Below are 15,387 nucleotides of genomic sequence, written 5' to 3' on the forward strand. Positions count from 1 at the left end.
AACGTGTGGTTGTCTGTCTTGCTGGTGCCCAGCACTTGCTGCTCTGCACACCTGCCTGTTTGCAGTGAATCCTTACACAACTCTATATGGTAAAGGTTCCTGTTGGTCTCATAACCAGTGAAATGAGGCACAGAGAGGTGGTATTATTTCCTATTGCTGCTGTAACAGATTACCACAAACTTAGTGGCCTAAAACAACACAAATTTTTTTCTCTTATGCTCTGGAGCTTAGAAATCCAAAATGAGTCTTATGAGGCTAACGTCAAGGAATTGGAAGGGCTGCGTTCCTTCTGGAGGCTCTAGGAAAGACTCTGTTCCTCGCCTATTCCAGCTTCTAGAGGCTTGTGGACCCTTCCGGCATTGGCATCACTCTAACCTCTGCTTCTGTCATCATATCTTCTCTTCCTCGCCCTCTTGCCTCCTTCTTATAAGGACCTTGTGATTATATTGGGCCCACCTGCGTAACTCAGGCTACTCTCTCCAACTCAAGATCTTTAACTTAGTCCCATCTGCAAAGCCTCTTTTGCCTTGTAACTTATTTATAGATTCTGGGGATTAGGACATGGATATCTTTGAGGGCCATGACCCAGCCCACCAGAGAGGTGAAGTGACTAGTCCAAGATCACACAGTAATAAGCGACAGAGCCAGGACTCTAGCCCACGCTAACTCTTTCTGGCTCCAAAGCCTGTGCTCCAAACCTTCTTTCAACACTAGGCTTAACAGGCTGAGGGGTCTGTTTGTTTTTCCTTTGGGTCCACATGCACTATCTGTTTTTGGTTCCAGCCCCATCCTACCCCTGGCCCTGACTCTACAGGCTCCCACTCTAATGCATTTGATACCCACCCCCACCCAGGTTTACATGGGGTCTCCCCAGCCTAACCAGGAGGGACCCCAGCTCTGCAACCTACCTGCCACCAGGGCTTGTTGAGTGGGTGTATGAGTGAGTGAGCAGACAGAAGACTGCTGTCTCCAGCACCTTCCCTCTAGCTCCTGCCTCTGGCTTGAAGATGCTCCCTAGCTTGTGAAGCCACCGAGGATGCCTGACCTCGGGACCTGGGCCCCTCATTCTCCTGGTGGATGTTGGTTCCCTTCCAGCCACTCAAACCCTGAAGGAGGGCCAGCCCTCCCCAAGACAAGGGGCACAAAAGCTGAGTGCCTGGCCTGGAGATGGAGGACATGAGGTCCCTCAGTCCATCCCCTGGGCACGGCACTTTGTCAGGAACTTCCAGAGGCCAGTACTGTTGGGCCCAAGGACCAAAACACCCCAGTTGCCTCAGTGGCTTGCCTGGACTCAGCCCTCAGAATCCCCCTTTCTGGGCTCACAGCCCAGTCACTGCTGGCCCACGCCTCGCCCCAGCCCACACTTCGGCTTGTTTTCTGATCTCTGTTCTTCTAAGAAGCACCTCTCTCCCGCCTGGGGTGCTCCCATCCCCATCCTGGGCCTGTAGCAGCCTTAGCAAGTGGAAAACGCAATTACATTTTGATAATTCTAGTGCTGGCCAGACAGAGGTTACTGTAAGTCACAATGGAATTGGGAGGGAGGGGGAGGCAGCACCTGGGGCCAGTGCCTGGGCTGACACTTGATGACGGATGTGACAGGGACCTGTAGCTCAGAGGCTCCGGATTAGATCAACAAGGCTGGAGCTGGCTGGTTCCAGGAAAGAGGTCGTGTGGTCTCGGTTGACCCTCAGCTCAGGCAAAGCAAGGGCTTCAGGCTGGCCCTCCCTGGGAGAAGGAGATGCCAGGCTGAGGGCCCAGCCTGGAGATGGAGGATATGAGGTCACTGGGGTCCCTCTCCTGGGCACAGATGCTTTGCCAGAAGCTCCCAGAGTCCGGTGCTGTTGAGCTCCCAAACCAAACAACTGCAGCTTCTTGTGGGTCTCCAGGAGTATCGCTGGCCCCCTTGGGACCCCAGGATTTTCTCTGAGCAGGCATACCAGGGTCTCTACCCCATGTCCGCGGAGGACAAACAACTGGCTTCTCCTACTCTCAGGCCGTGGCTAAGAGAGCCAGACTCAGGACCTGGGGACCCAGAGCTTCCTCCCTGGCCAGGGTCTGATAGGGGAGGAAAAAATATCTGCTGCTTCAGGGTACAAGGAATCACTCAGGATCCTTTGTCCTGGGGAGCAGCCATCTCTGGGGTGCCAAGGGATGAAAAGAGGGTTTGGCGAGTGGGAATCCTCTTAAGGGGAGACGGGACTGGCTCTGTGACATTGGGCTTTGCGGGGGTGGGGGTGGATTCTCCGCCTGACTCCGTCCCCACACAGACAGGTGCACCCCCATTATAATGACTTGGGGGCACCTGGGAAGCCGCTTGATCACTCCAACCCAGGGTGTCTGGGAGGCCTTGAATCATGGCACTCTGAGCTCTGGGCTGGGTTCTAAGCCTGGTCTATGCTGAGCTCAGCTGGTGCCCGCCACCCACACAGGCACAGAGGGGTCTGTACCTTTCACATCGCCGGCTGCAGCTGTCATTTGACTGTCCGGCGCTATGTGCCTCCCCTCCCCGCGTGTGCCGCGGCCCCCTCCCTAGCCCCTAGCAAATGGTCACAGCTCTAGATGGGGGGTGGTTCACGTGGGGGATTAGATGAGTCATCCCCGTGGGGGCAGACATACTGAGTTCCACGCATGCACGCTCGGTCGCAGAGCCATGGACGCAAAGCCACACCACACTCACATTCCCACACTCACAAGAGAACACACTGGGAGGCCAATGCTAGTCAAAGCCACAATCACACACCCAGACACACCGAGCGACAGACACCCCCCAACACACACACACACACACATCCCTCATAGACACAAACACCAGTACACACAGAGACAAATCAAGACCCATACAGACATATCCCACCCAGGACGCCCCCCAGTCATCAGCCCAGAGCCTGTCCCTACCCACATGCAGGCTCAGAGACACAAACACACACACAGCAACACACTGGATTCCCCAGACACACAGTCACAGCCCTTACTTCTAAATACAGACACTAACTCCCTCTCTCTCTCTCTCTCTCTCTCTCTCTCTCTCTCTCTCTCTCTCACACACACACACACACACACACACACACACACACACACACACGTCCCCTGATCCATTCCCTTACCTCTGCCAGCACCTAGGGCAGGCAGGACAGAGCGTTGTTACTGCAAGGATGCTCTGACCCATCACTCACTGTGCGGATGCCACCCAGGGACAGGGTTCTGCCCTAGGGCCAGCCTCAGTCCTTCCTCCTGCCCTGGACAGGTGAAGGAGGTCCCTGACCCATCCCCTGGGCTGCCCCAACTTCCCTCCCACACACTCTGTGCCTAATGGTACATCTCTAGCTCCTTTGAAAAAAGGCTTTGGCTGCAACAGGGAAGATGGTAGTTCCATCTCAGGAGTCATCTCCCAGGAGGGAAGGGGTGTGACTCTCCGACGGTCAGAGGGGAGAGTGAATCTGATGTTTTAGGAAGGTCCCGTCCTGAGACAGATAATAGCCAAGGTGATGGCTTGATGCTCAGAAGGTCACCCTTCACCCACTTGTGACTCCTGGAAGGTCCAACCTCCTCACCTTTGCCCCTGTTGTTTTCTTTGCCTTGAATCACTGGCTGCAGGCCTTCGTTCTCATTCTTTAGGTCTCTGGTGTGTTCCTGCTGTAGGAGGCCTGTCCTGATGCCCTGGTTGTATCAATCTGTCCTGTGCCCCCCAGCTCCTGGGCCCCCTGGCAGCTCTCCTCGCTCTATAGAGGACTTGCCTGTTTGTGAGCCCACCTGGCTCCAGCCAGCCTCCGTCTGGCGTGGGAGGAAGGTAGACCTGGAGAAGAGTGCAGGTTTGAGTCCCATCTCGGCCTCTGCTGTGTGACCTTGGGCAAGTCTTTGCACCATGTGAGTCCAGGGTCCTTATCTGTGAAATGGGGATGGTAACAGCTGCCTCACTGGGTTGATGTGAAGATTAAATGATATCATGCACATGGTGGGGACTGTACAGATGGCAGCTGTATCATTCTAGCTCACTGCCTGGCACACAGCTTGGAAAATGTTAGTTGAATTCATCAGCCCTTCTGGCGCCCCCCCCTTCCTGCCCCCACCTACCGTCCCTGTCTTGGGAGGGGGGAAAGTAGGTATGAACAAAAAGGATTGGAGGGCAGATGGAATCGGAGGCTGGGAGAAGGGCGATCGGGGCCTTCTGGCATCGCTGGGAGCTAGCTGCTCCAGCAACAGCCGGAGCCTGGCTGGAGGCGGTGCAGTGACCCACCTGTGCCCTCATCCTCATCAGCTAGGTGAGGCAGCGGGAAGAGGTGGAGCTGGGATCCACCTCTGCACTGTGGCTCTTCAAAGCTGCCTGGGGCCCACCGGCACACAGTAGGTGCGTTCTGAAAGCAGAGTAGCCGGAGGCAGAAATGTTGAATGAATGCGAAAGCTATGAATGAACGGATGGAAACATGAATGGAGGTGGGATGGACGCTTTAAGTCTGGGGCGAGGAGGAACGAGCATCTCCCTCCCGGTCTCTGGGTTGGGAGACCTGCAGCCAAGACCGGCCCGGGGCTCCCTCCCCTCCCTGCCCCTCCCGCCCCGGCCTCCCCCCTCTCCGCGGCGCGCAGCCTGGCGGAGCCCGCGCCCAGCCACAGCCCGCGTCGGAGCCAGCGCTCGCACCCAGCCGAGCGAGCCCAGGCAGCGCATCCTTGGGAGGGGGTTGCCCCGGCCCCTCCCCTCCAACCCCAGTCCCCGGAGATCGGCCTTCGGGGCGGGGAGGCAAAGTCCCGGTGCAAGATCGGGAGACCAGCAGCCGAGGACGCCGGGGAACCGCAGCCAACAGGTGCGGGGCTTGGGGGACCCCAGGGCTCGGGGTGGGGGGTTTCAGAGGACCCTCGGCGGGAGCCAAGAGTCTCGGGAGATAACCTGGGTGCTTGGAGGCTGGGTCCCCGGCATGCTCTGCCCTCCTCCCGGCAGGCAGGCTCCTAAAGAACGCTTCGCGCCCTCGCTCCCCCCACCGCAGCCCCCACAGCCCCAGAGATGCAGGGAGGTCCCGCTGAGGAAGTGAAGGAGACCCCCTCATGCTCCCCGGGGGGTCTCCAGGGATCGGCAACCCTCCTACATACGTCCGGGGTCCTCCCTTCTCAGCCGGGGAAAGGACGGGTCTGAGCGAGCGAGGAGGGGCGGGGTGCGAGGCCGGATTTATGAATGAAGAGGGCGGCCCGCACGCCGGTCCACCGACCCCTGGCGGCCACCGGGGCGCATCGCGGCCACGGGATTCAAGGGGGCACTAGAGGGGGCTGGGGGCTGACGGGCCCAGCCCCTGTGCCTGGGGCTCTCCCCTCGCTTTCGGAGAGGTTGTCAGTTCCTCCCTGCACCTCTACCCACACTGTGTGTGTGTGTGTGTGTGTGTGTGTGTGTGTGTGCGCGCGCGCGCGCGCGCGTGTGTGTGTGTGTGTGTGTGTGTGTCCCCACCAAGGAGGGTCTGGCAGGTCTTGTGGGCAGGGCGTGGGTCTTTAAAAGCCTCCCTTGACCAGTTTTTCAACCAAAAATTCAGGCCTGCGAACTGACTCAGGAGAGAACATTTAAATCAGGATGGCTTCCCCTCTCCAATCTGTGGTGTTTGGTGGACTCAGACAGACCTGGAATAACAGCTTTGTGACCTTAAGCAAGGGGCTCAACCTCTCTGAGCTTCTATCTCCCCCTCTGCAAAGCAGGGCTCTTAATAGTGGTAACTGGCAATGACCGTGAAGCCGGCTTCCGGTGCCAGTTTCTGGGTAAAGCACTCCGCATTCATTAGAGCTCATTATTCCTCAGCGAGGCCCTGTGAGGCCGGCTCAGTTATTACTCCACGGGATAGATGGGGAAACCAAGGCTGAGAGGGGTGAGGTAAGTTACCCAACTGGTATGAAATTGGGAGGCAAGGCAGATCTGTCTTCTTCCATCGATTTCAGGCTCTCCATAACCCACAGGACTGTGAGAATTAAGAGGAAGCTCATCTGCAAGTTGCCTGGCACTCTCCCTAATGTTCCCTTTTCCTTCCTTCAGAAGGTTTCAGGCTGGGACCACAAACACCTGAGTGCAGGACTCTGGGTCCCCTGAGGGAAGTGGGCTAAGGCCTGGCCCAGGGGCACCCCTCCCTTGGGGGAGCCTGGGATGTCCATCAGCTGTAGTGGCTCCTAAGCTCATGGAGCCCTTGGCCACCCCAGGGCCCCAGATGGGGGTCCCCACTGACAGCGGAGAACCGTCCCCGGTGCCTCCAGACTACGAAGACGAGTTTCTCCGCTATCTGTGGCGTGACTATCTGTACCCGAAACAGTACGAGTGGGTCCTCATCGCCGCCTACGTGGCTGTGTTCCTCGTGGCCCTGGTGGGCAACACGCTGGGTAGGTCTCTAGGTCCCTGTGGTGCTTCGGGCTTCCCCTGGGGACTGGGAGGGGTCCTGGGCCTGCTTCTCTCCCCCTCCCCCAAGTCCCTACCGGGTACTGTGGGGGAAGGGTCTCACTGATGGGACCCAGCTAGACTGGGCGTGGCTCTGCCACCGGCCTCATCTCATCCTGCTCCCACCCTGCAGTCTGCCTGGCCGTGTGGCGGAACCACCACATGAGGACGGTCACCAACTACTTCATCGTCAACCTGTCCCTGGCCGACGTTCTGGTGACGGCCATCTGCCTGCCGGCTAGCTTGCTGGTAGACATTACTGAATCCTGGCTCTTCGGCCATGCCCTCTGCAAGGTCATCCCCTATCTACAGGTGAGCTTTGCCTGGGTGCCCCTCATGACCCCCCTGTCATAGCAAGTACAAAAACCATGGCCTTGCGTAGGTCTCAGTGACCCTCAAACTTGCCTTTTAGACAGGACATGGCTCAGTACCTCGGCAGTGTCATGCTCTGTTGTTAGCAAGGGCAGGCCGTCAGGCACGACACTCAAGGACACAGACACAGACACAGCCCCGTATACTCATACAGAGATACCCTCCAGGTCACACTCATAGACATTCACAGAGGCATGTTCGGACACATGTACAGTCACTTCCAGGTACACAGGCACACAGTGCAGGAGAGAGGCGCAAGCCCACCGTGACAGAGAATGGGCCTGTTCCCTGACCCCAAGGGGGCAGCTTTGAGGTGGCGGGCTGGCAAGAGTCTCCTCCCCGGCCCTTCCACTCCTGGCTGGGGCCTTCCCTCTCCCAGTGGTGGGTGTCAGGCTGTCCTGTACGGTTGTTGGGCTGGAAGGAGAGCTGGCCAGAGGGTCGCATCCCTTGACCCTCTCCCTGTACCCCAGAGGGCAGGGGGCACTCCTGGAGCCAGTGCCCCTGCGTCTCTGGCCTAGGTTCATCTCTGCCTTCCAGAATGAGGACTCTTTCCTCACCGCCTGGGGAAGGGATGGGATCCCAGGGGCAGAGAGAAATGCCTCTTGGATTTCCCATTATTTGGAGGTTTCCCACTCAACCCATTAACTTTGGCAACCCTGAGAATAAAGACAGGCAGGTGAGGAAATCCACGTTAGGCAAGTTATTTAATCTTTCTTGCTTCAGTTTCCTTACCTGTACCTTGGGGGTAAGAGGACACACCTCAAGCGTTGTTCTGAGGATAACGAGAACAGTGTCCGGCATGTAGTTATTGCCTAAAGTGTAAATTAGTATTCATAGTAGGGGAGCACCTACTATGTGCCAGGTCTCAAGCTGGACATTCTCCATCCATAATTTCATTTATTCTCACAAGAATCCTGCCAGGTGGATGATACATTCCCATTCTGCATACGAAGCTCAGAGCGGGTGAGTGATTTGCCCAAATCTACACAGGCAGTAAGTGGTGGAGTCAGGATTTGCACTGCACCTGGCTGCCTGGTATTTCTGGGCTGTGAGCTCCATCACTCACCCCATGTCTCTGGGTGGCCCCCAAAAGGACTGACATTGTGTCCCCATGGGGCAGGCCGTGTCTGTGTCAGTGGCAGTGCTGACCCTCAGCTTCATCGCCCTGGACCGCTGGTATGCTATCTGCCACCCCCTGCTGTTCAAGAGCACCGCCCGGCGTGCCCGCGGCTCCATCCTGGGCATCTGGGCCGTGTCGCTGGCTGTCATGGTGCCCCAGGCTGCTGTCATGGAATGCAGCAGTGTGCTGCCCGAGCTAGCCAACCGCACCCGGCTCTTCTCTGTCTGTGATGAACGCTGGGCAGGTAACGGCGGGAGCCTTGGGCAGGTGTCCCTGAAGTGGGCACCTCCGGGGCACACACCCCCAGAGCAGACATCTATCAGGGCACTTTTGGGGTGGGCACCCAGGGGTGGGTATCTCCTGGGAGGATACCCTAGAGCAGGCATCTAGCAGGGATACCTCTGGTGTGGGTACCTTCTCTAGTGTAGACATCTGCCAGGGGTCCCTCCAGGATGGAGACCACTGGGCTGGGCAACTCCAGGGTCTCTCTGCCATGGCACCTGTATGGGGCCCAGCTGCTTACTTTGGCCCTAGTCAGGGCAGGGTGGTATTGCTAAGCAGGGCAGGCTGGGGGTTCCCAGACTGAACCCAACCCGTGCATCTCTTGGCCCCTGCAGATGACCTCTATCCCAAGATCTACCACAGTTGCTTCTTCATTGTCACCTACCTGGCCCCGCTAGGCCTCATGGCCATGGCCTATTTCCAGATCTTCCGCAAGCTCTGGGGCCGCCAGGTGAGGCCCACTCTGGTGTGACTGTGTGGGCTGGGAGGGGACAGGGGTACTGGTCTGAGGGAGTAGACAGCCCTCTGCCTTCAGAACATGCCATCCTGGCTGCAACCAGAGAGGCAAGGCCTAGGCGTGCGTCAAACTCAAGGCCAAAAGTGCTAGTGCCGGCCCTGGAACCGAATAGTAACTGACATCCTTCTAATATCAGTAGCTGCCAGTTACTGCACCAGGCACTCCCAGCTAGTCTTGCATCCTCTTCACCACCATACGTTATCCCCTTTTTTTTCTTTTTAATAAATTTATTTATTTTATTTTTTTTTGGCTGCGTTGGGTCTTTGTTGGTGCACGTGGGCTTTCTCTAGTTGCGGCGAGAGGGGGCTACTCTTCGTTGCGGTGCGCGGGCTTCTCATTGCGGTGGCTTCTCTTGCTGCAGAGCACGGGCTCTAGGCGCGCGGGCTTCAGTAGTTGCAGCACGGGGGCTCAGTAGTTGTGGCTTGAGGGCTCTGGAGCGCAGGCTCAGTAGTTGTGGCACACGGGCTTAGTTGCTCCGTGGCATGTGGGGTCTTCCCGGACCAGGGCTCGAACCCGTGTCTCCTGCATTGGCAGGCGGATTCTAAACCACTGCGCCACCAGGGAAGTCCCTATCCCCACCTTAATATATGAGAAAACTGAGACCCAGAGAGGCAAAGCAACTTCTCCCAAATCCCTCACCAGCGAGTGGACGATCAGGGACTAAAGCTCGGTTCAGTGCCACAACAACAACAACACCTCCGTGTCGCTGTCCAAATTAGGCACTTTGCTTGCAATGTCTTCACAACTATCTAACCAAAGAAGCAATGTTACCCACTTTACAAATGCTGAGTAAGGGCAACCAATCTGCCACGGCTGATGAGTGGCAGAGCCTTTCTGGTTCCAGGGCCTGCCTTCTTTCCTCTATTACACACTGACCAACAGCAGGGGTTTTTTTTGGAGGGGGGTGGTTTGCCATGGGAGGGAATGCTCAGAGGCCCTTGGCACTAGCGGGGTGAGTCCTGGATCAGCGCCCGGGCAGGGAGAGGAGGCTGGCCGGAACACGAGCAGCCTCGCGCTCCACCAGCGCTCGCCATCTGCTCCTCACAATGCCCCGGTCCACAAGGCAGGAGTCGCTATCCTTATGCAACAGGAAAAGCAAGGCTCAGGAAAGAAAAGTGAGTTTACCAAGGTCACATAGCTCGTGAATGGCTGAGCTGGCCCTAGATCCCAAGTTTCCTGAACTCTAGCCCCATGCCCTTCTGTTGTGGGGTGATTCAGGTGTCCAGTGTGAGAGAGGCTTTGAGAATATCTGTGGCTGCCCCAGGTGCCTAGAACCACCATAGGCCTATCGGCACTGACCTAGGCTGGGACCTATGCTCTGAGGCCCAGGCGATTCCACGCTGTCCACCTGCACGCCCCTTGCTCAGGCCTCCCAGAGTCAGGCCCGGACCGGGGGAGGCACTAGTCATCCAACCACCCCTGTCGCCACAGATGGAGGTGGTGATTTAAGGAAGATGGGTGGGTAGCTGGAAGGATGTTCAGGCCCCAGGCTGTGACCTGGGGACTTGTCAAGGGTCCCCTACTTCATCTACAACTAAGGGTGAATAATACCGTCCCAAGAGACATATTGTGGGTGGTCTCACGACAAGCTAATGGAAAACGGAAGTACACTCAAGTCCAGAGTGTTGGTCTTTATCATGAATATTAGGCTCCTTCCTGCTGCAAGGGTTTGTTCCCTTGCCCACCTCCCCCTGCCCCAGGGTCCAGCCCGGAGCAGGCCCAGCGAAGCAGAACGACCCTCTCAAGGAGCTGTACCCACCGCTGCTGTCTGTGTGTGCTGGACAGATCCCCGGCACCACGTCGGCCCTGGTGAGGAACTGGAAGAGGCCCTCAGACCAGCTGGAGGACCAGGGGCAGGGCGTGGGCGCAGAGCCCCCGCCTCGGGCCCGTGCCTTCCTGGCCGAGGTAAAGCAAATGCGAGCTCGGAGGAAGACGGCCAAGATGCTGATGGTGGTGCTGCTGGTCTTTGCCCTCTGCTACCTGCCCATCAGTGTCCTCAATGTCCTCAAGAGGTGAGAGCGCGTGGGGAGTGGTTGGGGGTGGGGAGAGGTGGTGGGGTCAGAGGAAGGAGCTCTCTCTGCTTCAGAGAAAGATCTGGCTCCACCACTCATCCACTATGTGACCTTGTGGGAGTAATTTCTCTTCTTTGAGCCTCAATCTCCTCATCTGTAGAATGGGAATAATAACCGGCCTGCCTCCTAGGGCTCTCGTGAAAATTCTCTCGTCTGGCCACTCAATCATCAGGTTGTTAGGGCTGGGAACGGAGTGAACGAGTGCACGGGACAATGTCCTGCATTCGTGGAGGCGACATCTGACGGGAGAGAGAATGGACATGTATTACAATGTCAGCCGGTGATAACTGCTTTGAAGAAAAAATAGGGAAAGGGGATAGACAATGACAGTGACAGAGGTGGGTGGGATTAAATATAAATGTTTTTTAGATGTAATGGTTAAAAACAAAAAAGCCTCTCTGAGGAAGTGACATTTGGCAGAGACTTGAAGGAAGGGAGCAACCACACCCACAGGTGTCTGGAAGAATAGCAAGTGAGAGGCCATGGGGTGGCGGTGGGGACGGGGCAGGGCAAGACCCTGGGCTCTTTGCCATGAGACAATCTCAGTGTGTTCGCGCTTGGTCGCTTCCTGGCTGTGTGATCTTGGACGTATCACTTTGCTTCTCTGAACCTCAGTTTCCCTATTTAAAAAATGGATGATGTCTATGACTCATCATGCTGCTACGGGGATGGATAATAAAGCGGACGGGGAGCCCCAGGGGGCCACACGGCCGGTGACTGAGCAGAGGTACCCTGGTCCCTGTTCTTAGGCCCACTCTGGTCATACTTTCTGTGCCCAAGAACCCCAAACTGTGGTCAGGACCCCAGACTCAGAGGCCCAGGAAAGGGCTACCTGATGGACAGAAGGGGCAGTGGGACTCTTGTACTTTACAGCCATTCATGAGCTATGTGACCTTGGTCAACTCGCCTTCCTTTTCTGAGTTTTCCTGTCTGGTAGATGAGGACAGCGACTCCTGCCCAACATACACACACACACACACACACCCCTATCCCATTTCTGAGTGTCCTGCCCCCTGGTCCTAGGGTGTTTGGGATGTTCCACCAAGCCAGCAACCGAGAAGCCGTCTATGCCTGCTTCACCTTCTCCCACTGGCTGGTGTACGCCAACAGCGCCGCCAACCCCATCATCTACAACTTCCTCAGTGGTGAGTGGGCTGGGGACGCAGAGTAACTGAGGGTGGCAACAGTCCCCAGGACAATGGTCTCCCCATCTTCAACCCAGGCTGAATAAAGCATGCGGGGAAGAATACACCTGCTGCCTCCTGGGGATCATGACCCTGCTCTGGGAACTCCCACTCAGGGGGAAGACTTGTCCCCGCCCAAGAGCCCTGGTCTGAGTGGGAGACAGGCCACACTCCCAATAGTGGCCAAAGGCAGCGACCAGCTCCAGGATCCAGTTCTGCAGATCACGCAGACCACTGAGTGGGTGGGAGCGCAGGGGCTGGGCCAGCTCACCTCCACCCCTGCGTGATGCATGCACGGCAGGTCTGCCAATCAGCCAGTCTGGTCAACACAGGCTCCAGATGGAGCCCCTGCCTGAGAAGATGACTGCATAATCGAGGCATCAGGGGGAAGGAAGGGCCACCAGCGAGGCAGCCCAGGGCCAGGAAACAGCTTCCCCATGCCCAGCTAGACACGTGCTGGCAGAGTGGCCCGAATTTGGGGGGGCTACCCCTGAATCCACCTGCCTCCAGCACCAGCCCTCCCACTCTCCCCTCTGCAAGTCCAGGCATCCCTGGTCCCCTGCCCCCCCGCCCAGGCCTCCTCTGTCCACTGTCCCATAGCCCCCACCCCCTTCCACTACCTCCCGGTCTCAGGGTAGAAAGGGCCCACCCCGGGCCCCCGCCTGGGCTCAGCAGAGCGTGACTCACCAGACCTGACTCGGACCAGGCCTAGAGAACTGACCAGATGACTGCTCAAGCCTGGACAATCTTTGAGAAAAGGTTGAAAGGTTAAAGAAGGGGCTGGGGTCAATGCTGTAACCCTCACTGAGACTAAAGAATTACTCAACAGAAGCTAGCCGTGGTTTCCAGCTCAGAGGGGAGAACAGAAGAGACGAGCAGGCGGCAGAGGACACGTCAGGCAGACTTCCTGACGTGCATTTCTGCCTTTGGTCTACATTTGCTGAGCGCCTGCTGTGTGCTCGGCCCTCTGCTGGGCACCGGCCAGGCTTGCCGGGTGCTTGAAACATGGTTGCTCAGTTCCAGCGCGATCTGTTGCCTGGTGTCCTCTGACTGTACAGGTGGCTGTGGTGATCCCTCCTTCCCCACTGTTCCCTACCCTTTAAGCGAACGCTTTGGAATTAGAACGGGGCCCAAATTCTGGCTGGTGACCTTGGGCAAGCCACTGCACCTCTGTGTGCCTCTGTGGAGTGAGGCTAAAGGACTCCCTTCAGGCCTTCAGGGTGCTGGGGTGAGCTGGGCGACAAACTCAGGTGCCCGGCACAGTGCCTTGTGCAAGGGCTGCTGCCGCTGTCATTTTCATCCCCATGGGGCAGAGATGGGGAAAGCCTAGCCACAGATGGTGAGCCGCGAGCCCCTCCACCTACCCGCCAACGAGGGCAGAGGTGACCTAAGCTCCCTGAGCCAGACAAAACGTTTTCAGCCAGGCTCAGAGCCAGAGCGCAGTCAAGGAATCAGATGAAAATTGCATTTCTCCTTGGGAACCTGCTCCAGGGCCTCTGTCCTCACTCTCCCTGGCAGTGAGGAGGTCGCCTTGGGGCTCTCTCCTGCCCAGCTCTACCCTTCCCTCCCACCCCGTCACAGGCAGCTTGGCTGGAGCTGCGTGGGTGTCCCTGGGCCCAAGGCCCCTTCCTGCTGCTTCTGTCTCCTTATGGCTGTGTCTTCTGTCTCTCAACCAAGGCAAATTCCGGGAGCAGTTTAAGGCCGCCTTCTCCTGCTGCCTGCCTGGCCTGGGTCCCTGCGGCTCTCTGAAGGCCCCCGGCCCTCGCTCCTCTGCCAGCCACAAGTCCTCGTCCTTGCAGGGCCGGTGCTCTGTCTCCGAAGTCTCGGAGCACGTGGTGCTCACCAGTGTCACCACGGTGCTGCCCTGAGCGAGGGCCTTCCTGGTGGCAAAAGGGGGTGCAACCTACCCCCTGCCTGGGCTGCTCCTCTGGCTACTGGCGGAGCTGCCCCCACTCCTCATGGAAAGACTGCTGGTTGCAGTGCGAGACCGGGGCTCCTCGCCTCGTTTTCTGCCTGTTTAACTCTGGGCAGTGTCACTTCCCTTCTCTGAGCTGCGTCCCCTGAGCGGATTGATGTGAGGATTAAGCACGCTCAAGAAAGGAAAGCTCTCTGTAAACTGTAAAGTGTTAAGGACAAGATTAACGTTGTGTTCCTCTCACTTGGCTATACCGCACAGTACCATCCATCACTATCATCCTTCCAGAGCTTGGCCCTCCTCCCAAAGACCCCTCTCCTACCCAATCACAGGTCTTCCCTGGAGTCTGCTATAAGGGTCCCAGCAGGCATTTCCATCTGGTCCAGGGGCTCTAAAGCCCAGGCTGCACTTGGCAGCGCTCCTCGAGGCCCATGTGAACGAATCTGAGCCCAGCCCCTCCCCAGTGGCAACAGAGCCCCACCCTCACCAGGTGCCAAGTGCACACACCACAGACTGGACCCCGTTGCTTGTGCAGTGATAGAACACTCTCCATGAGGCCATTTGGTATGGAGGCCAGCAGCCTGAAGCAACTGTAATTAAAAGCCTGGCACTGAATGTTCCCTTTCCTTGTCATTGCACAAAATCTGTGCTTCTTAGGTTAGGAGTGAGAAGGTGGGGAGCCTGGGGGAGGAGAGAAGACAGTGCTGGAATGCAGCTATCTGCTGACCCCTCCCACCTCTCGTCCCCTAACACGCGGGATCCCAGATGGCTCCTGGGCAGGTCTCAGAGCACACGTGCTCCTGCTCCCTCACGTGGCTCCGATGCTCTGAAGCCAGGACCTCGATCCTGGCCACATCTGTCTGCTCACGAGCCCAGCAGTCTATGGAAGGTAAGGGGGGTAGGGTGGGCAGACAGCAGGGTTAACAGACCAATTTACTGTTATCTTCACCTTCTTGGAAATCAGGGCTTGCATTTCGTTTCTATGAACTCACAGATTAAAAAGAGAAAGCCAGAGACTGGGCTAGACGTGTTCCATCTGCCACCAAGATGATTAGAGGGCTGCCAGAGGCCCTGATCCTTGCTGCCAGAGCAGGAGGTGGGAAGCAGTCTGAAGGACTCTCTGCTGAGCCGGGCGGGAGACATCTGGCAGAGGCCAGCTCGGCCATGCGCACCGCTGGGTCTGCTTAACCTGATTAATGACCTCACCGGTCAAGAAGTGGGGCAAACCGCAAACCGCGGCTCCTGCCAGGGGCCCAGCCCAGGAATGCTTTAGCACCCCTCCTCGTAGGCAGAGCAGGTGGAGGGAGTGGTCTGAGCATGTCATCCTGTGCTCCAGATGACTCGCCAGCCCAGCTCACGTGAACACTGCCACAGATGTGCAGCTGTTGCCAGAGGGTACAGGGTGTCCCGCCCATTCTCCACTCCCTTCCCGCCAGCCTTAGGATCCAAAGCTGTTTGTCAAGTTTGTAGCCAGGCTTGGAGGGGCAGTGTGTGGAATGAGGTGTGAGGGCTGACGCCCAAGCCCAGAACC

At 57.4% G+C, this 15,387-nt stretch overlaps 1 protein-coding gene across 2 annotated transcripts; it reads left to right on the plus strand.

Annotated features, from left to right (window-relative positions):
• The first annotated feature begins 4,696 nt into the window (after positions 1-4,696).
• Positions 4,697-15,263, plus strand: HCRTR1 (hypocretin receptor 1). Of its 2 annotated transcripts, XM_032625164.1 has the most exons (8): positions 4,697-4,796; positions 6,002-6,339; positions 6,528-6,706; positions 7,887-8,130; positions 8,504-8,619; positions 10,471-10,697; positions 11,781-11,902; positions 13,619-15,263. In XM_032625164.1, exons 2-8 carry the CDS (start codon positions 6,141-6,143, stop codon positions 13,807-13,809), a joined length of 1,278 nt encoding a protein of 425 aa, XP_032481055.1. In that variant the 5' UTR covers positions 4,697-4,796; positions 6,002-6,140; the 3' UTR covers positions 13,810-15,263. The 2 variants fall into 2 exon arrangements, with proteins under 2 accessions (XP_032481055.1, XP_032481136.1); XM_032625245.1 differs by lacking the exon at positions 4,697-4,796 and having other exon boundaries at positions 5,886-6,339.
• Positions 15,264-15,387: the final 124 nt, after the last annotated feature.

The sequence above is a fragment of the Phocoena sinus genome, chromosome 1 (assembly GCF_008692025.1).
Source record: "Phocoena sinus isolate mPhoSin1 chromosome 1, mPhoSin1.pri, whole genome shotgun sequence".
Lineage (NCBI taxonomy): Eukaryota > Metazoa > Chordata > Mammalia > Artiodactyla > Phocoenidae > Phocoena > Phocoena sinus.

Coding starts and splice junctions, on each gene's coding strand:
- HCRTR1 (XM_032625164.1), top strand. CDS start 6,141: ATGGAGCCCTTGGCCACCCCAGGGCCCCAGATGGGGGTCCCCACTGAC. Junction 10,698..11,780: donor GTCCTCAATGTCCTCAAGAG/GTGAGAGCGCGT, acceptor CCCTGGTCCTAG/GGTGTTTGGGATGTTCCACC. Junction 11,903..13,618: donor CATCTACAACTTCCTCAGTG/GTGAGTGGGCTG, acceptor CTCTCAACCAAG/GCAAATTCCGGGAGCAGTTT.